The sequence below is a fragment of the Babylonia areolata genome, chromosome 19, assembly GCF_041734735.1.
Source record: "Babylonia areolata isolate BAREFJ2019XMU chromosome 19, ASM4173473v1, whole genome shotgun sequence".
NCBI lineage: Eukaryota > Metazoa > Mollusca > Gastropoda > Neogastropoda > Buccinidae > Babylonia > Babylonia areolata.
The window spans coordinates 44461331-44486416 of record NC_134894.1 but is presented as its reverse complement, the minus strand read 5'-3'; the positions used below and the strand labels follow the sequence as shown (position 1 = coordinate 44486416).

General features: G+C 40.1%; 1 protein-coding gene and 1 non-coding gene across 2 annotated transcripts; both read right to left on the bottom strand.

Annotated features, from left to right (window-relative positions):
- Window positions 1-2407: 2407 nt before the first annotated feature.
- On the bottom strand, window positions 2408-24958 carry LOC143293748 (uncharacterized). The gene is made up of 19 exons (XM_076604959.1): window positions 24812-24958; window positions 22576-22786; window positions 20849-20937; window positions 19704-19810; window positions 18929-19155; window positions 17928-18171; window positions 17249-17374; window positions 16774-16927; window positions 16259-16395; window positions 14676-14810; window positions 13319-13427; window positions 10252-10412; window positions 9659-9760; window positions 8681-8803; window positions 7424-7518; window positions 5897-6056; window positions 4975-5116; window positions 3655-3776; window positions 2408-2692 (listed from the first exon to the last, which is right to left on the bottom strand). Exons 1-19 carry the CDS (start codon window positions 24822-24824, stop codon window positions 2408-2410), a joined length of 2742 nt encoding a protein of 913 aa, XP_076461074.1. The 5' UTR covers window positions 24825-24958.
- Window positions 13829-13947, bottom strand: LOC143294423 (5S ribosomal RNA). The gene has a single exon (XR_013056908.1). It is a non-coding gene; the product is annotated as a 5S ribosomal RNA (ribosomal RNA).
- Window positions 24959-25086: the final 128 nt, after the last annotated feature.

Below are 25086 nucleotides of genomic sequence, written 5' to 3'. Positions count from 1 at the left end.
GCAGAAGATCAAATCCGCACGTTAAAGATCCTGTAATCCATGTCAGCATTCGGTGGGTTATGGAAACAAGAACATACCCAGCATGCACACCCCCGAAAGCGGAGTATGGCTGCCTACATGGCGGGGTAAAAACGGTCATACACGTAAAAGAAAAGCCCACTCGTGTGCATACGAGTGAACGTGGGGGTTGCAGCCCACGAATGAAGAAGAAGATGTGGTAGCATATTTCAGGCTGCAACAGCTGCAAAAGAAAAGGAAAGTTGTTCACATTCTTTGGTTCTGACATAGGGAATACAGTGATCTCCAAACAGTGAAAAGTGAAGATGACTTTATACAGTGTACATGGGCAGAAGGTCTAGTTCATGAGGAACATAAGACAGAAAAAAATATAGCAATAGTGCTGAAGATTTGTAATTTATGCACACTTTTTTGAGAAGCCAACTTTTTTGAGAAGCCAACAAAGATTTTTTTTTTTTTTGAGAAAAAGTTCAACATGGGTATATCTAGAAGCTCTGAGTACCAACCTTGTAATGAAGGTATGAATCATTTGTTCTTTAACAATAACAATATGAAGACTGGAAAAGCCTGATAGAAATGAATTAGAGCAACTTTTTTTCTTTTCTTTTTGTATAGGACACAGTTGTAATAAACTTTTCCTTTGTATTTTTTCCCTTTGTACAGGAACATTACCAATGTCCTCTTTCAAATTATCATGTACTGCATTTTCCCAAACCAATTAAAAGAATACTTAAACTAAGCTGTCAGTAGTGAAAACAATGTGTATGAGTGTTGTATTTCAAATATAAACACGCTACTGTAGTAATTTTGCCAACAACTATTATGAGTTAAGCGCTTGTAACAAAGAAACAAACAATTTTCATTTGAAAGCATTAACCTTCAAAAAAAAAAAAAAAAAATTTAATCCTGATTAAAGATTTGCTTCATATCAACACATGAATGCAATGCTATTAGCTTGATGTCAACACATGAATGCAATGCTATTAGCTTGATGTCAACAAACGAATGCAATATCACTTCTGCTGTTCTCACCACTACTGTTCTTTATCACTAACAGTAAAATAGCAACAGCAGTAATGCCACCAGTAATAATCAAAATCTGATGAATCAATGGCATCAAAAAGACTGGAGTGTATCGTGTAAGTAAAAAAAATCGGTTCTACTCATTGGTCCTGTTATGGATAACTGGTTCTGCAACCATAAACACTGTCTTTATGGTTTTAACATCTCATGTTCATCTTCTAAATTTGTAACAATAAAAAAATATCTGAAATTATTTCTGTTACAACTTAATCAAATACCTATCAATAAACAACAAAGAAATTGGTGAAGAAATAATTTGTTCACTTACAGGCAAACAAATCCTTAAAATGAGTGAGTCAATTACAACAAAAAAATTCCCTATCCTTTAAAAAAAGGAAGATGGAAATATCAATAAATACAAAAGATTATCATCTTCAAACCTTGTTTCCAACACAATAAAAAAAAAAAATGTACATACATGATTACCCATGAATGCATTTGGACACAACTAGAAATAACACACACAGAATTTCAACTGCTGATGTGAAGTCACTGTCACATGCACATCCAAAACTTATCAACAAACATACAACATGCTTCCATCCAAGATTTATCTTCATTTGCCTAAATACTGGCTTTAGCGGTATTTTTCTTTTCTTCCCAAAACAATGCATACATTATTTCTGGAAGATACTTCGTTGACTCCTGTGAAAGATAACTTTTTTTTCTTTTTTTTTGTGTGCAAAATTCATGCTCAAAAGCAGCACAAAGTTGTTATAAAAATATCTGAACATTTTCTACAGCAAAATACAACAAGATATTGAAAGTTAAAAACTGGGATATACAATGTACAGTCGCAGGGGTCAGATTGAAGTTTAAGGTTTCAGTCTGGTATCTTTTTCTTCACCTCCACAACATCAAAACTAAAAGAAACTGCCACTTTCCAGTTGACATCCATTCTCATTCACACTTGAAATCTTCAAAATCCCAAGCCTAATTTTTAAGAAAAACATGTCCCTGCTTTGGATGAAAGAAGACAACCAGATAACTGTAGACTGGTAACTATCCATGTGCACAATATATTTATGGCATGCACCAACGTCAACAAAACCGCCATCAAACCAGCAGCCAAAAGAAATAATTGGAAGAAAACCAGAAGGAAGTGTTTGCCTAAAATACTGAAGAGTCACAGGGGAAATATGTAACAAAGTGTTGCTGATCCATTTGAATGCATGGTCCCGTCTTTTTCCCCCACTTGTTCCACCACAGCCAGGAGTTTGTCAGCACAAACCCTGGCTGACTGAACCAAAGTCTTTCACGTCATTCCCTTTTAACACTGTCCATCGCAGTACCCTACTGCTTCCCCTCAGCCCAGGATCACCGTTTTCATCTTGTTCAAAGCGGACTTCACTCGGGCCGGAGTGGGAGGGGAGGCTTTCTGAGTGGTCAGAGGGGGGTGAGAGGGGCTGTGGGGTGGAGAGGCGGGGGTGGGGGTCGGGGTAGGGGTGCTGTCAGCGGCTTGCTGTTTGCTGGCGGACAGGTGGAGGAGGAGGCTGGACACAATGCGGGCCACGCACTCTGCCACCTTGTCTGGGGTCAGGTCCGGGTTGGTCAGCGCCTGCCAGTCCTGGCTGGACACGCCTTGTGGCTTCTGGAACGGATCGTCACGTTGTATCGTATAGTGTAGTGTAGTTTAGTGTAGCACAGTACAGCACAGTGCAGTACAGTACAGTAATGTATGCTACAGCACCGTGCAAGTACCACATAACACTGTTTACTATTATACTGTATAACACTAGACTAGTATAGTTTAGTGTTATTTAGTATTGCATGACATAGTATAGTATTACACAATATAGCATTACACAGTACAGTATCATATAGTGTAGTATTACACTGTTTGTTGTATGACGTTGTGCTATACTTCAGTCACAACAAATTTCATCCCCAATGGGATTATTTTTTCATTGCAGAGTTCTAGGTCAGGCCTGTCTTAGCACTGCTTTTGCCCCCCAAAAAAGCTGCCAACGCACACCAAACTGACTGCTGGTGGACACACAAGCAATCTTCTCCAACACTGAACACTGAAAAAGAAACATCCAAACCACAGAGCAAGACACCATATTCATACACATACTAATACACACTAAAATTACGTTTAAGTAACATACTTACCGTGACCCACTAGTGCAGACTCCGGCAGGGGTCTGACATTCCTGTCCTGTGCAAACTACTATCCGCCTATGCGGAGAAAACGAAAGTAGCTACGGCCGATAACCTCCCGGAAGTAGGTAACCTCCCCTCTGCCCACTTGACTAGCACCCTCTTTTAATGGCAATATGCCGTAACCAGCGCAGCGTGCAGGGAGAACAGGAAGCGGGAGGACGGGAGGCTTTTTTTTTTCTTTTTTAATATTCCCTTTATATGTACACAGCACGTGCACACACAAACAACACTGCACACACACACATGCAAGCATGCACACATAAACACAATCACATTACATGTCTAACATCCCTCAAAGTGAAAACATGTCAAAAAGAATAGCAGAGCATGAAGTGTCGTCAATGTGTAAAAACAGAGACCTGTCAGTCAGATAACATGAAGGCTCACCTCAAACATTTTCTGTGGCACGGAGAACTTGCCACTGGCAGCGCCCCCTGTGCAGCGCAGAGGAATGACAGTGCGGTCGTTCCACACAAACTCCTCCGCTTCATGGGCCGCCCCTGGTCCTCCTATACACGTAATAATAAAAATGATAATAATAATAATAATGTGCGTTCTTAACTCTTCAACTTCTTTTATCCATGCCCAGGACAAACTGATTTTTGTCACTGGCAAAGTCATCTTGACATGGTTTGGTCAATTGGAGGGTAATAAATGTACATAAAAGGAGAGGAGGTTATAAAATCATTAAAAGGAAATTTTCTTATTAAAATTACGTTTAAGTAACATACTTACCGTGACCCACTAGTGCAGACTCCAGCAGGTGTCTGATTCCTGTCCTGTGCAAACTACTACCCACCTATGCGGAGAAAACGAAAGTAGCCAGCTACGGCCGATAACCTCAATTTTTTTTTCAAATAAAAGAGAACTGTCAATTGTACCAGACCCTATCAGACTTATAAAATCCAGCAAGCTAGCTGCATTCAGTCTGTAAACCACAAAGGAGGGTTGGGATCAATCCATTTACCAGTCACTGACAGCCATTTACCAGTCACTGACAGTCATCATCATCATGTGTCAATTATTGCCCATAAATTATTGTATGTCATTTACCATCTGCAAAGATGTGTGGTAAAATGCTGCAACACACACACAGACACAGAGACAAAAAGAGGGAGAACGGGACAGCTGAGTGCAGGGGATGGACTGAAGCACAAGGAGAGGCGTGTGTGTGGTGTGTGTGTGGTGTGTTGTGTGTGTGTGTGTGTGTGTGTGTGTGTGTGTATGCATTGTCTACATATTTTTGCATGCCAATATCCATAAATGTTATGCTCAAATGTTTTTTTTTATGAGGGAACGTTTAGTAAGAACTGTTTTATCATGTAATGGTGCAGTTTGTTTGCTTTATTTGTCTGCTATCTGTGTGTGCACGTGCGTGCGAGTGATCATGCCTGTGTGTGTGTGTGTATGTGCGTGTGTGTGTGCATGTGTGTGTTTAAACTGTCAATAATTCTGTTGTTACTATCATCTTTATTTCTTGTTTTTAACTTCTTTTTCTTTTATCTGATAGATTATTTGATTCATCTTATGGCATGATCTCTTTTAATTGTCCTCTTTTACTTGTGTCTCAAATGATAAGTGTATTTAGGGGCGTTTAAGTGAATTGCTTTTAGTGCTATTGTAAAGCGCATTGAGCTTAAAGAATATGCACTATAGCAAGACGTCTTCATAAACAAATAAATAAATAGAGGCAGCCAGGACACTGACCCTCTATCAGGATGCAGATTTCAAAGCAGCGCCCCACGATGGACTCTCTCTGACGTACGCTGTCCCCGCAGAACAGGGTCTTGCCAAAGGAGGCCACAGCAAACGTCCCGTCCGAGTTCTGATTGGCCTGTTTTCTCCAGTCCTGAGGGAAACAAAACACACGTCTGGCATACAGTTCGCGACTGCAACGAAATTTCACCTTTCCATCTCTGCTCTCTTTCTTCTACAAAACAAAGTGCAGTAGTGAATAAACAAATCAGATTTGCAGTAATGATAAAATAAAGTATCAAAAAACAAAATTTACACAATTCCAGACAATTATTGTTCTATGGATATCGCATCATGACCTTTTATAAAGGTTACAAGGAAATACATGACTGTGATATGTAAGAGTAATGTATGAGAGATGCTGACAACATGTTAATATGGATCTGTACGAGTTCCTCTGTGCCGTGGAAAATAAATGAGTGCGTGCATGCATATTCAATGGCGCGAATAGGATCACGTCTCTGAAAAACAGTATGCCCCGAAATGACATATGCATCATACTGTATACAAATAACTCAGCCACACAGATCAAATGATATGATGTATGCATCATTACTGCATACAAGTAACACAGCCACACAGATCAAATGTTGTAACATACGCATCATACTGCATACAAGTAACACAGCCACACAGATCAAATGTTGTAACATACGCATCATACTGCATACAAGTAACACAGCCACACAGATCAAATGTTGTAACATACGCATCATACTGCATACAAGTAACACAGCCACACAGATCAAATGTTAATAACATATGCATCATACTGCATACAAGTAACACAGCCATATAGATCGAATGACGCGACAAATGCATCATGCTGCAAACACACAACACAGACACACAACAAATGGGAGTGATGAGAGACCTTGGCATCTCGATCGGGCAGAATGTGCCAGACGTCCTGGCGTTTCCACAGCCGCTGTGTCTCCTCATGGTAGGCCTGGCTGACCGTCTCCCCCACGCCATAGAACCCCCCTGTGGCCATGCTCAGCCCTTCCAGCTGAGCCAGATGCTTGCCGATCGACCTGCCACACCATACACACCACACTGACCTCACCACAGTAACTCAGTACTGCCAGTTAGCTCCCCTGACTTTCCTCACAGACGACCCATTTGTTATGGGTAAGAAATAAAATCACCACAAAAAAAAAAATGTTAGAATTTATGAATTGAAAACTTCCACACTGATCAGTAACATAATGAATTAGCTGGGGACAAAAAGGAAATTTTCTTCCTAAAATTACATTTATGTAACATACTTACCGTGACCCACTAATGCAGACTCCAGCAGGGGTCTGACATTCCTGTCATACAGTGAGATGATGAAAGTATCCATATCTTTTTTCCAAAATTTGCACACACTCAGGACTTGTAAATGAATCCAGGAAAGCAAGAAGAGTTTGAAACAGATTAAATTCAGAACGTTATATAGCCATGACAGGGCCCCTTTGTCTAATTCTGTTGTCTGCCTAGTGACTGAGATGAAACTGAGTCAGACGCCATTGTTGACATGCACTGCCCACGTGAACCAGTCACTGCAAAAATAACTCTCCTGCTCGCAAGCACAGCGACACACACAGAATTTATTGGTCGCAGTGGAGAGTGGAAAGGTCAGTTAAGATATTCTTAGATAATAACGTCATACTGCAAATTAGGTGCCACTCCAAAAATTCAAAACTATCGAAGGCCCCAATCAGGGTCCTTCGTCTAAAACAGTTGTAAACAGTAGGGCCCGGATCTGGGCCCTTCGTCTGGAGTGAGTTAAACAAATCCACACACAAACATTACCCGTATGTGTACAGCTGAGCCAGATGCTTGCCAATCGACCTGCCATACCATACACACCACACTGACTGCACCACATTGAACAAACCCATACACAAATATAACCCATGTGTGTACAATGCACACGCTCTCTCACATGCACACAAACATGTGCCCATCCATGCTTGTCCCACTCCCCCTAAAAATATGCTTTGCTAATTTCATTATATTCCAAAATTCGTAAATTGGCTGAAGGAAAGTAACAACAAAAAATTAAACAATTATCTGACCATGATTTCAACAACAACAAAAAACACAGCAAAACATGTGGAAACAACATGAAACAAAAAAGTATACAAAAAAATAACAAGGAGTTCAACAAAGACTACAACCAAAGTCATTGCACAGTTATGTAAACTGTGTTTCCTTGTTCAGCTTACACAAAGAAAGATGGTGTTTTAATAAAAAAAAAAATTCATGCAAAATCTAGCAAAAAATGTCCCTGGCTTGGGAAAAGTGACCTGAGATCTATTCTGTGTCTAAAATTCAACCACTCCTTTTTTTCTCATAAGTAAGAACCCTGCATACCCACAAAACAGTACATATCATGAAACTGCACTGTACTGACCTGCAGATTTCTTCAGACTTAGGATTGTAGAAGTTGGTGCTACCAGCAATGTACAAACAACTGTCAGTTTGTACTGTTTTCCTGATGTAGTCCACCTGCACAGTACAGAAACCATGGTAAAAACAAGCAGACAACACACAACACCAACAACAACCAAAACTCTGCTGCTTGTTAAAATAATTCTTTCGTGTACAACATACAAATTATGCTGTTACATTTTAGCATCCAACATGACAAACATCTTCCGTTTGTTATAATGATATTTTTTATATGTGACACAAAAGAAATTACACCCTAATATTCCAAAGCACAACATGAAAAAAATCTGCTGCTTATTTTCATACTGTGCATACAAATTACACTTCAGTACTCTTTCACTACTTGAAAAATTACACTGGAAATCAGACTGGTCTTTTCCTGTTCCCTAAGAAGTTCAATATGAAACACTCAAGGAAGCTTTCCCCACAGTGAATGGCTATGAACCACAGGAATGCCCCTTACTAGGTGTGCCACAATATTAGTAGATGTATTTATATAGTGCTGAATCTTATGCACACCACATGCATATCTCTGAATCGATGGGATGAAAGACAACATACAAATACATGTAGATATATGAAACTGTAGAGGGAAAGAGGCAGGAAGTATTTTGGAATGAGGCAGATTTCAAGGTTTGACTAAAAAAGCTGATAGCAGGGATTTGACAAAGCCAAGGAGGGATCTCCTTGCAAGTGTCAGGCCCAGAGACTGAGAAAGAACAGCAGCTGATTGTGGAGTGTCTCAATCTGGGAATGTGGAAACAGTGGGTTTGAAACTGATCGTAGAGAGCAAGATGGGGAGTAGAGATGAAAGCAGTCACAGGTACAGGAAGGGGGAAATTTGTTTATGCATTTATGACAGCAAGATAGAGAGTAGAGATGTTAGCAGTCACATAGACAGAACAGGTGACAGAGCACTGATCCTGTAGTTTATTTTGTGTGAGACATGGACAGATTCCAAGAGGAGTGAAGTGCTCAGACCTTTCCTTTCTGAAGACAAGTCGAGCAGCAGAGTTTTGCAAAAGCTGAACAGAAGTGAATAAATGAGGCAAACAAACCAGACAATAGTGAGTTACAAAGGTTGAGATGAAAGAGAATGACAGAAGGGATGAGTTTCGATGCTAAGTCAGTGGACAGGTATTTCTGAACAGAACAGACAGACAATAGCATGATGGACGAGTCTGACAGTTGGACAGAGCAGAAAGAGGTCAGCACATACAGCATGGCTGAGCTTGGCCTCATTGCCGAGCTGTTCCAGGTTGTTGCGGGTTGCCGAGTGGATCACCCGCTGCAGTCGAGCCAGAATCGTCTGCTTGTAATTGTCCTGTTTGATGTGTCGGCTCTGAAACACATAACAATTCATACAGTTATACATATATAATTTTTAAAAAGACACGCATTCACAGAATGAACCCTTCTTTTTCTTCTTGTGTTCGTTGGCTGCAACTCCCACATTCACTTTATGTACACGAGTGAGCTTTTATGTGTATGACCGTTTTTACCCCACCAGGTTGGCAGCCATACTCCTGTTTTCAGGGATAGAATGAACCCAACCTGTCCACACTGAATGACTTTGTCCTGTTACTGATGATTAGAACAATCCATTCTTTTTATTACTGTCATGATTTCAACTCAGAAACAACTCACTAATTCTGTCTAAATGTCTGATATCGGTAAACAGTCAAAAACAAGCACAGTAACATTTGCTTCTTAAAATGAACAAACATACAGCCAAAGCCACTGACGCTAAGCACTGTCCAACAGTTTGCACAGAGGCACACAACAAGGTACAAAGTAACAAACCAAAACCCTTTTTCGTTTGGTTTGTGGCATTCTTGGCAAATCAGTTTTGTTCACTGCTGTGACTACCACAAGGACCAAGAGACCATGTATAAAATATCCCAGTAGCTGTGGTGCACAGCTCTAAGAATTCATGCCATGATTAACAATCTGTCCCTCAGCCAGAAAGGGCTTCAACTCTTCATACCCGAGTTCAAACGAGTTCTAACATTTCCCATAACAAAGCAAACATTTATATGTTTTTACAGTTCACAAAAACATTCAAAATTTGCAAGCAGACCTTCACATTCTCTGAAAAATATGTGTTTGTAGAGACATATTTTTTTCCCATTTCCAAAGCATTCAAAGAAAAAAAACAACAACAAAAAAACAGTGAGAAACAAATGGTGGAAATTACCTCTGTAGATTCAGTGCCGATCAGCATACTGAGCCATCCTGGCATGGTGAAGTCTTCAAAGTGCACAGGTATAAGAGGCTTTCTTTGCTCACAGTAGAACAACTGAAACACACATACACACTTGTGAGGTTTTCTCTGCTCACAGTGGAACAACTGAAATACACATATACACATATAAGAGGCTTTCTTTGCTCACAGCAGGACAACTGAAACACACATATAAGAGGCTTTCTTTGCTCACAGTGTAACTGGCTTTCTTTGCTCACAGTTGGACAAATGAAACACATATGAGGCTTTCTTTGCTCACAATGTAACTGGCTTTCTTTGCTCACAGTAGGACAAATGAAACACATATAAAAGGCTTTCTTTGCTTACGACAACTGAAGTACACACACTCACACAAAGGTTTACACATATAAATACACATCAAAACATGCTCACATATGCAAAATTGTACAAAAGCTTGCACACACACACATACACACACACCTCACATACATCCTCATACTTTCATACATGTACTGAATTGTTTTCAAACAACAATTTTTTGTGTGAAGTATTACAGGTTTTTTGGGTTTTTTGCTTTAGCTCACCTGCTGTTTACAGGTATGGGAATGAGCAAAGTTCTGAGAAAGGATGACGACCACCACAGCTGCCCGGTCGGCCACACTCTGAAAGGGGGCGATCTGATCCCCACCCTCGGCCCCATTGACTGCTGTCTTGTCCTCTCCATTTGCCTGCTGCTCCGCTTCCGCTATACACACACAGACTTCACTGATGTACACATGTAGACTTTTGCAGGCAACCATGAACAGATTTCTGTTAGAGAGTGTGAACTGACAGAGTAGGACACACATGACTGTCATACGTAGCATGTTAGCTGACAGAGTAAGACAGATAAGTGACTGTCAGAGCAATTTAGTTGACAGAGTAGGACATGCATGACTTTCACAGTGTGTTAACTGACAGAGTGGGACACACATGACTGTCACAGCATGTTAACTGTCAGAGTAGGACACACGTGACTGTCACAGCATGTTAACTGTCAGAGTGGGACACATGACTGTCACAGCATGTTAACTGTCAGAGTAGGACACACATGACTGTCACAGCATGTTAACTGTCAGAGTAGGACACGTGACTGTCACAGCATGTTAACTGTCAGAGTAGGACACATGTGACCGTCACAGCATGTTAACTGTCAGAGTAGGACACACATGACTATCACAGCATGTTAACTGTCAGAACAGGACACATGTTACAGCATGTCAACTGTCAAAGTAGGACACACATGACTCTCACAGCATGTTAACTGTCAGAGTAGGACACACATGACTCTCACAGCATGTTAACTATCAGAGTAGGACACACATGACTGTCACAGCATGTTAACTGTCAGAGTAGGAAACACATGACTGTCACAGCATGTTAACTGTCAGAGTAGGACACACGTTACAGCATGTCAACTGTCAGAGTAGGACACACATGACTGTCACAGCATGTTAACTGTCAGAGTAGGACACACATGACTGTCACAGCATGTTAACTGTCAGAGTAGAACACATGTGACTGCCACAGCATGTTAACTGTCAGAGCAGGACACACATGACCGTCACAGCATGTTAACTGTCAGAGTAGGACACACGACTGTCACAGCATGTTAACTGTCAGAGTAGGACACACATGACCGTCACAGCATGTTAACTGTCAGAGTAGGACACATGACTGTCACAGCATGTTAACTGTCAGAGTAGGACACACATGACCGTCACAGCATGTTAACTGTCAGAGTAGGACACACATGACTGTCACAGCATGTTAACTGTCAGAGTGGGACACATGACTGTCACAGCATGTTAACTGTCAGAGTAGGACACACATGACTGTTACAGCATGTTAACTGTCACAGTAGGACACACGTGACTGTCACAGCATGTTAACTGTCAGAGTAGGACACACGTGACTGTCACAGCATGTTAACTGTCAGAGTAGGACACACGACTGTCACAGCATGTTAACTGTCAGAGTAGGACACACGTGACTGCCACAGCATGTTAACTGTCAGAGTAGGACACACATGACTGTTACAGCATGTTAACTGTCAGAGTAGGACACACGTGACTGTCACAGCATGTTAACTGTCAGAGTAGGACACATGACCGTCACAGCATGTTAACTGTCAGAGTAGGACACACATGACTGTCACAGCATGTTAACTGTCAGAGTAGGACACACGTGACTGTCACAGCATGTTAACTGTCAGAGTAGGACACACGTGACTGTCACAGCATGTTAACTGTCAGAGTAGGACACACGACTGTCACAGCATGTTAACTGTCAGAGTAGGACACACGTGACTGTCACAGCATGTTAACTGTCAGAGTAGGACACACATGACTGTCACAGCATGTTAACTGTCAGAGTAGGACACACATGACTGTTACAGCATGTTAACTGTCACAGTAGGACACACATGACTGTCACAGCATGTTAACTGTCAGAGTAGGACACACATGACCGTCACAGCATGTTAACTGTCAGAGTAGGACACACGACTGTCACAGCATGTTAACTGTCAGAGTAGGACACACATGACCGTCACAGCATGTTAACTGTCAGAGTAGGACACACGACTGTCACAGCATGTTAACTGTCAGAGTAGGACACACATGACCGTCACAGCATGTTAACTGTCAGAGTAGGACACATGACTGTCACAGCATGTTAACTGTCAGAGTAGGACACACATGACCGTCACAGCATGTTAACTGTCAGAGTAGGACACACATGACTGTCACAGCATGTTAACTGTCAGAGTGGGACACATGACTGTCACAGCATGTTAACTGTCAGAGTAGGACACACATGACTGTCACAGCATGTTAACTGTCAGAGTAGGACACACGTGACCGTCACAGCATGTTAACTGTGGGAGTAGGACACACGTGACTGTCGCAGCATGTTAACTGTCAGAGTAGGACACATGACTGTCACAGCATGTTAACTGTCAGAGTAGGACACACATGACTGTCACAGCATGTTAACTGTCAGAGTAGGACACATGACTGTCACAGCATGTTAACTGTCAGAGTAGGACACACATGACTGTCACAGCATGTTAACTGTCAGAGTAGGACACACATGACTGTCACAGCATGTTAACTGTCAGAGTAGGACACACATGACTGTCACAGCATGTTAACTGTCAGAGTGGGACACATGACTGTCACAGCATGCTAGCTAACTGAATGGGACACACAAGAACTGTCACAGCAAGTTAGCTGACAGGATGGGACACACAGATGACAGCAGAGTGACACAGCACAGTGTCTCACAGATGAAAACAGATGAATGTCACAAGGCAGGACACACAGATGACTTCAGGATTATGGATGGAAATCCTTCCTATCTCCCAGATCATCATACTATCTAAACCTCCTCACAAGCACATGCACACAAAACACCAGAATAAACACAATGAAACATGTAATCCCAAGTTCAGTGATTAACAAAGTAACAAATGCCAAGTATCCACTCCCCACAATGGCTGCATAAATGGTGCATGGGGATAAAAAAAAACCCAGCGATACACACAAAATCCTGCTTGCAGAAATGACTGCACATAAGAAGTCAGTACAGAAGATGAGGCCGAAGACTTACACAGGTCAGCAGGGGGCAGAGCAGCAGCTTCAACGACAGGGTAGTCATCCTCACTGGACAGCCATACCGTGTAGGACTTGTTCTCAAGCCACAACTTCACCTCTTGGCCCTGAATAAATCACACCATACCACAGAATGCTGTACTGTCTCCAAAGACAGACTACTTTGCGGTGTAAAACACATAAACAATAGGTGAACAAAAAGAAGACACCACAGTGACCTGCCCCTGGTGAGGTGCTACACACACCATCCTTTTTTCTTCTTTTAAATACTGCTTGGTGGCTACAGTGTTACTCTGTCTGTCAGTTTGCTTTTTTAGCTATAATTTCTGAGAAAACGAATAACAGTATGTTTGCCCTATCAACAGTGTTAGGTATAGTTTCAGTTTCAGTAGCTCAAGGAGGCGTCACTGCGTTCGGACAAATCCATATACGCTACACCACATCTGCCAAGCAGATGCCTGACCAGCAGCGTAACCCAACGCGCTTAGTCAGGCCTTGAGAAAAGGAATGCCAACAGCACCCGGTGTTCCCAGGCGGTCACCCATCCAAGTACTAACCGGGCCCGACGTTGCTTAACTTCGGTGATCGGACAAGAACCGGTGTTTTCAACGTGGTATGGCCCTTGGCGTTAGGTATATAAACAGTGTGTGTGTATGCTAAGCATTAAGTGCAGCTGTGTGTGGCCCTGCTCCTACAGTGAGGAGACAAGATGTTCTGCAGCAGTGTCTGTTTCTTTACCACCCCATTCTCCAGTCTAGTGGCAAGTATCAGACTCAAACATCTCCAATGACTTTGCTTTTTGCTTTCTTTCATGCAGCACATCAGCAAGATATTTATGGATGTACATATATGCATGCATTAAATTAGCACGCCAATGAAAGAGATTACATTTCTGCACAAAACTGAGGGGTTGGGGGGAGAGACAAATACAACACATATCAAATATTACAACTGACACAGTCCATGAAAATGAAAACATGAAGACATGAAATTATGCATGATTGTAGGTTTGTTTTGGGGGGGCTTTGTGTATGATTGTAGGTTTGTTTTGGGGGGGCTTTGTGTGTATGTTTGTGTGTGTGCATTCATGTGTGTGTGTGTGTGTGTGTGTGTGTGTGTGTGTTTTGTCAGCCAATGAAGAAGTCTCATGTGAATCCATATTATAAAAATTTTAAACGTTAAAAAACATAAAATAAAAAAAACCCAGTCCAAGACAAGAAATGTGAAGAAAAGATTACAAAGATGTGCTTCATGTACTGCATGAATTTGCGATCTCTCTCTCTCTCACACACACACACACTTTCTGCACAAGTTATCTGCACACATGAAGAGCAGAAGCAGGCAGCATAACTCACAAAAGCAGCCTGGGTGGGGTGCAGACAGATGACGATCAGCGGCCGGGTGTTGGAGGGAGGGATGTCTCCTTCCGCCTCCGAAGCAAAACTTTTCACAGCGGGCAGTTTACCCACAAACGTTTTGCGCAGGGTTTTCTGTAACAAACAAATGGGGAATGTATAAGCAGGACACAGAGGATTATCAGTTCCTGGCCCTTTTTACCCCCTGAAGTGGTTGAAAATGTCTCTTCCCTTTTGAAACTACCCAGCTCTTGTTAAATAGTCCGACAGGAAATTTCTGAATGGAAGAAGGTGCCATAATGGTTAAGACGCTTATCTGCCAATACAATGTCTGTGAGGGTCTAGGTTCAATTCCCACTCTTGCCCTTTCTCCCAAGTTTGACTGGAAAATCAAAGTGAACGTCTAGTCATTCGGATGAGACAATAAACTGAGGTCCCATGTGCAGGATGCGTTTGGCACACTGAAAAAGAACTCATGGCAACAAAAGTTTTGTCCTCTGGCAAAATTCTGCAGAAAAAATCCACTCTGATAAGTGCACAAAATCACATGCATGCACTCATGTCCTGACTCATGTGTTGTGAAATGCTGCTGTCAGATGAGATGTAGCATACATGGATTTGTCCAAACGTAGTGCATCTCATGAAACTGTAAAAAAAAACACCAGCTTCTCTCTCTCCATATCTCTCCAAGTATGCATGTGCCACCAGATTGGTCTGCAAGCCACCTAGACAGGAACATGTCACACCTCTCCAACAGTTTCTTCACTGGCTACCTGTTCAGCACAGACTCAGCTATAAACTTGCAACTATCAGCTTTTCAGCTATTTCTAGCACTGCCCTGATGTATCAGACATCACCCAAAATACATCCCATCCTGTCAGCTCCATTCTTCTTCCAATACTTGTCTGCTTCGCATCCCTTCTGTCAGAACAAAATCCTTTGGGCTGCATTCTTTCTCTTTTCATGGCCATATAGTCTGTAATCAACTCCCTCAACAGAGAAGGCACTCTTTTTTTCAATTATGAAAAACATGAATTCTTATTTTCTATTTTGATTTATGTAAACAGACTATAGATCAAATCAACCAACCAATATTATCACATTCACAACAATGTGGAATGTGATCAGGAATATCAACCTGCAAAATGGTTATGCATCTGTATATTTCTTTGTGCAGAATATCTATACCATTACCAGTCACTGATTACGCGTTTTCCTGTGCAGGAAGAATTTTAAGTGACCATGCACACGCATGTGTGCTTGTGTAGCATGCAAGTGTGTGTGTGTGTGTGTGTGTGTGTGTGTGTGTGTGTGTGTGTGTGTGTGCATGCACATGTGCATGCCTGCATGTGCATACGTGCGCATGTACATGCTTGTGTATGCACATGTGGGAGAGGGCTAACCATATTTTGAACAAAACTTCAAAACTTCAGAGAGCAACATAATAAATTGCAGAAAATTCTGAGAAACTTCCTTCACTTCAATTTTAGGTATGACAACAATACTGTATTCCCTGCTGTGTGACAAGAGGACAGACTGAGGACAGACTGACGACAGAGAGGACAGACTGAGGACAGACTGACCATTCTGACAAGGGAGGGGATGGACAGCAGCGTGGCGCCGGTCTTGTTCAGCACCTTCAAACGCTGACTGATCTCAGAAGCCGTCAACTTCACATCACCATCCGACCAGTTTGCTGCCTGATTGGATGTCTTACAACCTTAACAGATACATAGGAATAGGAAAACACATAAAAAAGGCAGGAAAAATGCAAAAAAAAAAAGGGTGGCGCTCTTAGTGTAGCGACACATTCTCCCCAGGGAGAGCGGTCCGAATTTCACACAGAAAAGTCTGCTGTGACAACAACAACAAAAAAAGTAATACAGAAAAAATGGTAAATAATACAATAATAAGTTATCAACACATCCTGTAGGCTTACAGCTTAGCGTTTCATAAGCTGGCTCTGTGTTATAGGAACTTATCCTCCTTTTTCTGATATGGATGGAATAAATATAATTGCACTGAACAAACCTGAAAAAAACACATACACACGATGTCCATCCATCAAGCACACAATCACCAACCCACACACACCTACCTGCTGAACTGCCATTCACTAGACTCTTTACGTGGGGATGTCCTGGCACAACGTACTGGGTGGTGGCAAATTGAATGGCCAGACAGCGGGGAGGCCAGTCTGATAGAAAGTTCACCGGTAAAATATACTTCCCCAGTACATCTGCAAGTTTGACCTGGGCAAAACAAAAAGCAGGGTCAAATGACATCACATGAAAATGACAAATAAAATGACCATCTGTTTTCTTAAAATCAGATTTGATTTCAGTTTCAGAACACTTATCTTAAGTTATCGCAGCCTGAACGCCCCCTACACCCAAGCACTCTGCAACTATTCTTATTTCTTCAAGCACTGTCATTGAATGATGTCAGTGTGTCACTTTTGAAAAGGAGGATAAAAATGTTCAAAGACACATGAATGAGACAACTGCAGGAAACTCCCATAAAGCAGTACACCAAAAATGATTGATGAAGTCAACAGGTGTTCAAGTGCTCACCTCACGATTTGTCCAAAGGGTCTCTCCATACCTGGCCGTGACCAGGGGTATAAACACCTCACAGTTACTGACGGCAAAGTTCAGGGAGTCTTGCCAGTCCACCCCAACACTGATCTCATGCACATCCTTCAAGAAAAACAACATCAGATTTTAAGAGCAGCTGTTACCACAACAGCACAAATATATCATCCGCAGCCACACAACATATTAATACAATTTTGTTTCTTTTTTTTTTTAAATATCAATACTAACAAAAGCATCATTGACTGCTTGACACCAATATGTAGTATGCATGATATCATGTGATCTAATGACCTTTGCATAATCTACTTTTTATACTATTTTTATTATTTTGATATATTAACATACATGTGTGTATGAATTAATGCATACACACATATGCAATATAGAATCACAAACATAAAAACATGATAAAAACAAACATGAATCTAGCAATAACAACATTTGTGAACATATATATACTGGACCAGTCACAAGATTTCTTAGTAAGTCTGAAATATGACAAACAGAAAATCTTAAAAAGTAAACATGTTCCACTCATAAAAAGTCCAGCCTCAAGATTTCTTTCCTTTTTTCTCTTTTTTTTTCATATTGCTGCTGCTGATCAAACTTTTGATTTAATAACAATTCAACACAATCTCCAATCACATAAACTTACCAAATAAACACTGTATCCCAATTCTGCAAGTTTAATTTTCAGCTGAAGTGCGTAATCAGCTGCTTCAGCTCGTACATAGCTGATCAACAACTGTTTTCTGTCCTTCTGCGCACTGTTCTGGTCACTGGCAGTGGTGGTGGGAGCACAAGTAGTGCTGACGACGCTACCAGCAGTGGACAGTGTTGATCCAGAGTTCCTCTGACGATCAATGTCCTTGCCACTTCTGAAGGACAGCTGCTTCAATCTGAAAACATACATACAGTCTACAGTCTGTTGTTAACTGTCCAAAACATAATACTGAGTAGTTCCCCAACCAAAGCATTTCTTGTTCATACTGTCTTCTGCCATCTGACCAAACAGGCACATATAAACATGAACAAATATGGACTGATAAAGCACAAAATAAGAAAGGGAGAAATGGCATAAGAAAGAAGGCTAAAACAAAAAGAGGTGTACCAAACAGGAAATTTCTGGCACAAAATTCAAGCTATAAAACCAGGCTACACAACTTTTGCATTCTACTTCAAGACATGTATTTTTTTGTTTCCTTTTTTTAATAATCTTTTTGCTTATCATCTCTACCACAAGTAACCCATGAGACATCATATAAAACAAACAAACCTCAAACATGCTTATAAGTGTACAATGAAAACAATGTATGCACCTAACGTCATGTCATGGTTGTCTTTCACGAACCGAGGATGACAATGCCTTGTGCCATCATCAACAGACACCATCAGTGGACACATGTGCCTTTGAAACCCAAAGTCCAAAGCACACACACAAAAAGTGATAAGTAGTGCATGGAACACCAGTAGTCAGGATGTGAAGAGACACAGCAAAAACAAAACACATCTAAAATAGAATAATAAACAACAGGGGAAGATAGTGCAAAAACAAAATAAAACAAAAATGAATAAATGAATAACACATAATGAATAAATAGATAAACACATTCCAAATAAAGAAGAAGACCTGTGGCAGAGGAACAGCACACCAACCCTTTCAGCCTTTTCCTGGGTGGCTCGGCAGCCGGAGGGGAACACTTGCTGCCATCCACCTCATCCTCTGCCTCCTTGCTCTTGCTGCAGAGGTCTGTGCACACCACAACACAGGAGCTGACCATGGCCTCCCTGACTCTGGTGTCCTTCTCAAACTGTTTGGACACTGGCCACCCATTGCCATCCAGGAACTGGTACGTGTCTTGTATGCCTTGGAAAAAGGATACCTGCCAAAGGAAAAAGGTACAGTCAACACAACTTCTTTTTCTTTGATGTTGATGGGTTAAAACTTCCACTTATGAACTGTTGGTTTTTAACTGTATGACATTTTTTTGTTGTTGACACCACCATATAGACCGCCATACTCTTGTTTTTGGGGGGTAGTTAACATGATTGATATGGAGAACTATATTTGTTCCTTACAGCTGATTCTCTAAATGTTCCAGTTAGTTATCATGTTATTACTAGTACTACAAAGTTCTGACACTTTATTTTCAGCACAGTGATATATTTACATTAAAAGCACCCGTAACAAAGGATTAATTATTATCTCAGGAAAGGTTTGTATATAATGTCTTGCATTCTGTTCTTGATACTTCTCTTCTTGATTAACAATGATAAAAGTATTTTGTCACATGTCTATTTTTGCTATCCTGAACAGGAATCAAACATAAAAAAACTTATCAACCATTATATCTAACACTGGTATTCGCTTCCTAAAACAGTCAAATGAATAAAGGGGAACGTTACTGAGTAAAAACAAAGAGCCTCTTACTTCTGCATTGATTAGAGCTCTGAAGTCAGCCAAATTTTTTCCTGAGTCAGTAAACACAAATCCCAGAGGAACTCCAGTTTTTGCCTTGATACCAATTTTTGGCCTCTCTGCAAAAAAATATATGTTTTGTTGTTAATGTTCTACAAGGTGATCAGACAACCAAAACATTATCTGGAGGAAAACTGATAAATGGAGCTAAAACTGGAGGCAAAAACATAGAAAATGATAACAAATCTCGCAAAAATAATCTGAGCACTGGAATCATAACTCAACCAAAAAAAACAAACAAAAAAATCTAAAATTAACATTAGAATCTAAAATTTACATATAAATGCACTGAAGTAGTCACTGATCGTGGTGTTTGTTTTCATACATGTTCTGCAACATCAGTGGTTTTTACAGGCTTCTTCAACTATAATGGAAGATGGATGTGTGACATGGTCATTTTACAATGATCAAAAAGAATATTTCCATTTTCCAACATTCCTTAAATAAGTCTATCAGTCTCCAAGTGTCTGTCTGTCTACCAGAACAGTCCACAATTCTTATTGTGATCATTTCCATATCTGTCCACACACCAGCATGAAAGAAAATGAAAATTTCCATGTACAAAGAAAGATCTGTTTCATGTGAAGGTACTTGCAAAACACAAACTGCTCATTTTTTTTTAAATAAATTTCATCAATACAAAATCATTATACAAGGGTAAAAAAAACCCTCTGAACTATCCATCTATGTTCTTTGAATTGTTTTAAAACCAAAACAACAAAAAACAATACACAGTATGAGATAAAGTGATCATCTCTATGCAGGGTCATGAAAAAAGATATTATATATGTCTTGGTGTTTACAATTTTGTTCCTAGATCAAAGTTTACATTCACAATAAGTTTTACATATCTGGAATTTTTTCCAGAAAAAAACCCATGCTAATATTCAACTTAGAGTAACAGGTAACTTATATAGAATTATTTCAATTAAAAATATATCAGCAAAAAAAGTTAATCCAAAATTAATATACATATATATATGTATAACCATAAGATTCTGCCATAAAAACAATATACAAACCAACAACACAAAACTGAATCGCTACCTGTTCAGTGAACTGATTTGCAACATTTCTCTTGCATATATTTTCATTACCATGAACTTGCTGAATGCAGACAGTTCCATCAGCAGTCATGAGAGTTTGCAGGGTCAGGCAGTTTTCCTGTTCGCTTGAAATTGGCCATCTGATGAAAATAACAATCCTTGCTGTCACAGGATGAGTATGACAACAAAAACCACTAAAAGTTTCAAAAGTGAGAAATCCTCTATTCTGCTCTTTTCATTACAAATTGTTTTTGCCTAATCATTAATACTGGTCACTACACCTGTCATCATCGCAAAGTGGTAGATGTCATGGACCGAGGACTGGGATTACGCCGATTCCAGTCCTATCAGAGAATCTATATGGGGCATGGCTGTATGAGTTGCGTGGGAGCAGTGCCACAGAACTGGCACACATGATGGGGCAGCAAAAAAAAAAAAAAAAAAGAAATACTAGTCACTACATCTATGATATGAAGAAATATCTCCCATATCCATCTGCAAGTCGAATAAACAATGATTGCATGTGGTCAAGGTTTACACTACAGTAAAACTTACTCCTGTCACAAATAAAATCTTTTAAAAAGTGGGAAAAAGGAGGATGGCGGCCCTTTAATAAAAAAAAGGCCCAAGGAAAAAAACAATTCCTGTTACTATACTTCATTAAGATTTATACTGATAATATCAACAATCATGGGGATGCTAAAACTAGCGAACTGAGAAAGTTAAAAACAGCAAACTAATGGCATACTGACAACTCATCAGACAAAGGGTTAACTGCAGCATAAAAATGCTTAATCAAGTCTTGTGTTCACAGCTGAACACGGCCAAGGGGCAAGATTAGCAAATAATTCATGGGGCATGCAATGTTAATTCTCATGTGCTGCAATATGTGACATTTTTTTTATTTTTATTTTTTTATCTCAAACTCACTCTTCCTCAGCAAACAGACCTGCATTTCTTCTTCTGTTTTGCGCATTATCAACAGCCTAGATAATGACAAGGACATGTGTATTCTTCAGCAAACAGACCTGCATTTCTACTTCTTTTTTGCACATTATCAACAGCCTAGATAATGACAAGGACATGTGTATTCCTCAGCAAATAGACCTGCATTTCTTCTTCTTTTTTGCGCATTATCAACAGCCTAGATAATGACAAGGACATGTGTATATCATATGTAAATATATATATATATATAAATATGAATGTGTTTGTTCATGGAGTTATAAACGAGTGTGCCACTCAGTGAGTGTGTGTGTGCGTGTGTGTGAAAGATAGAAGGAAAGAGAGATGTGGATGCATGTAAACAAAATGTGCATGCATAATGCATTGTATGTACATGTATTGCTGTTTATGCAGGCAAGTGGTTTTAATAGTTTTTGATCCCAAAAATAACTCACCACTATCTCTGATACTACTGATAATCACACTGGTAAATAAATCCAACAACAATTTCTCATAAGCTGTCAGAGGTGGTTGTAATGCTTCCACTACATCACTGTTGCATATTTATAAGTTAAAAAAAAAAAACACACCTAAAAATAGAGTATTTCAATGTCATAAACACTGACGTCTGAGTTGAATTTTTTTCTAAAACATAACTGCACCTTCCAATACTGACTGAAAAAATGTTCAGTTAATCATTTTGCCTGATTTCGAAAACATGCTTTATTCCTGAATGCAGCAACATGACAGGTGTACATATTTATATGCACACACACACACACACACACATATATATATATACACATATAAATTTAGTAACATGACAGATGTACCTCTGAGGTGTGTAAAACCTGAAGTTGGGTGGACAGGACTGTATCTGGTCCACAATGATCTGCCTTAGTTTGGACACAGACAGTTTGTCAGGGCTTCCATGGGACACCACCACAGCACCAAGGGAGGACAACAGCTCTCCAGTGCCATCAGAAAGCAGGCAGACACCAACCAGAAGTACAGGACCGCCGTTAGGGCAGTCTTCTGACACAGCTAGTCACACACAAAGTAGTAAATTGATTTTCATGAAATGAGTAAAAATAAATAAATAAGGACGAATAAACTTCTTCTGCTTAACTGAATTTAAAAAACAAAACAAAAACAGGCTGTTATCTAAAATAAAACAAAATGAAAATAAAAATAAAGTCCTCTTTCAGTCTCAGTTTCTATTATATTCTAAAGAATATCCCCAGTGAATGTCACAGGGTCCCAAACTTGGATATAATTAAAAGTCCACTTAGATGCTATCAGTCTTTTCATGAGAAAATGATGTCAACTTTGGCAGTTCACTGGCCCCACACTGAAGATTGAAAATGATGTCAACTTTGGCAGTTCACTGGCCCCACATTGAAAGCATTTTTCTCCTTTTCATTACTATAATTCACGACATGTACACATTAAATTTTATCATACATGCACTGTCACAGTCAAGTTGGTGGTTCCTACTGATGTTCAGGTTTGCTCAGAAGTTTTCATTGTTTATGTTGCTCACTCTCACCAGTCTTCCTGACTTCCTTTCCACATACCCCCTCCCCATGCCATTCCCATCACTGAGATCATTGTGATCATCTTTTTACGTTTTCATGATCTATGAGCATCATCACAAGATTACGGTATGTGTACTTCTCCTTAGTCATTCATTCATTGAACTAGCATTCATTTTAAAATTTTTTAGCCATAGTAAACCTTGCGACTTTCTGCTGACTGATACTGTGCAAAACAAAATATATATTTGTTCTGTTATATTAGCAAATCAAAATTTACAAGCAAAAATGATATTAAAAAAATCAAAAAAGGTACAGTACCATAATCATTTTTCCCCCAGTAAATCATAACCATTGAAAACATTTTGCAAGTGCAAAACACTGAGACAATCTATTACTCATTATTTTGACATATTATGACAGTTAAGTGAAGTGATGGCCTAGAGCTAACACATCCGCCTAGAAAGCGAGAAAATCTGAGCATGCAAGTTCGTATCACAGCTCAGCCGACGATATTTTCTCCCCCTCCACTATACCTTGAGTGGTGGTCTGGGTGCTTGTTATTCAGATGAGATGATAAAGCGAGGTCCCATAGGTAGCATGTACTTAGCACAAGTAAAAGAACCCATGGCAACAAAATGGTTGTTCCTGGCAAAATTCTGTAGAAAAATCCACTTCGATAGGAAAAACAAATGAAAATGCATGCACAAAAAAATACAAAAAAATGGGTGATGCTCTCAGTGTAGCTATGCGCTCTCCCCAGGGAGAGCAGCCAGAATTTTACACAGAGAAATCTGTTCTGACAAAAAATGAGAAATACAAATATATATATTATCCAATCTGCACTATAACCCAAGCATCTTTTTCAGTTCCATGTTTAGTTTTATCCCTGAGAATTTTCATTTAACACAAGAAGCTGTGAATGCACTTGCCTAATTTCCCTGATGGATTAATATAAAATGGATTGATCAGAACTGACAGAAGACTTAACTCAATATGCCCCCCCCCCCCACCCCCCCCCCCCGCCCCCCCTACACCCTCGCCCCTGTGTGCCCCGTCAATGTTCATATTATAAATATAATGCAGGCCCTTGCAGTTCCATACAGAGGGTTACTTCTTGAAATACTATGCTGATCACATGACATGGAATAGTCAGAATACATCTATATTTCTGACACGGTGCTATGGTAACGGCAGTTACGTCAGTAGTAAAGGTTGTAGTAGTAACAGAAGTACTAAAACTAGCAATCCACAGTTGAGAATGCACGCAATACACTAATTCTCATTCTGGCATTGGGTGTTTCTGCCAGGTACACAAATAGGCATTATGCATCCACCGCCAAACGATGAAAACGAACAATATCACAATGGTAAATGTTCAGTCATATGTGCGCGAAAACAACTCTGTCATTACACCAACAGACTTGTTTATTATTGTCTCCCAATAGAAGGAAGTTAGTGACGAACGCGCAGTCGATTCATATGCGTGTCGCTTAGTCTTACCAAAACAATAACAACAGACAAATCAAATTACCTGTGCCATCCATCTGAACAATCAGTTATTCGCGGCACATGCGTACAGATGCCCGTTATCATATCTGCAGGCAACAGGACTTAACAAGTCCGAACTTACGATCATTCACACGTAAATTCTAAACCATCGCGAACACATCATTGGCAATTCAACAACACGGGCGAAAGGAGAAGAAATGACCACAGTTTCGTATCTGATGAAATGAGCATGGTGCAGCTTCTTATGGTCACTGAAAAAAATGTATATATTTCTGTATATGCCTATTTTTTTATGGT

Coding starts and splice junctions, on each gene's coding strand:
- LOC143293748 (XM_076604959.1), bottom strand. Junction 10,413..13,318: donor TCTGCCCCCTGCTGACCTGT/GTAAGTCTTCGG, acceptor GTGTGTGTATAG/CGGAAGCGGAGCAGCAGGCA. Junction 3,777..4,974: donor AATCTGCATCCTGATAGAGG/GTCAGTGTCCTG, acceptor TTACGTGTATAG/GAGGACCAGGGGCGGCCCAT.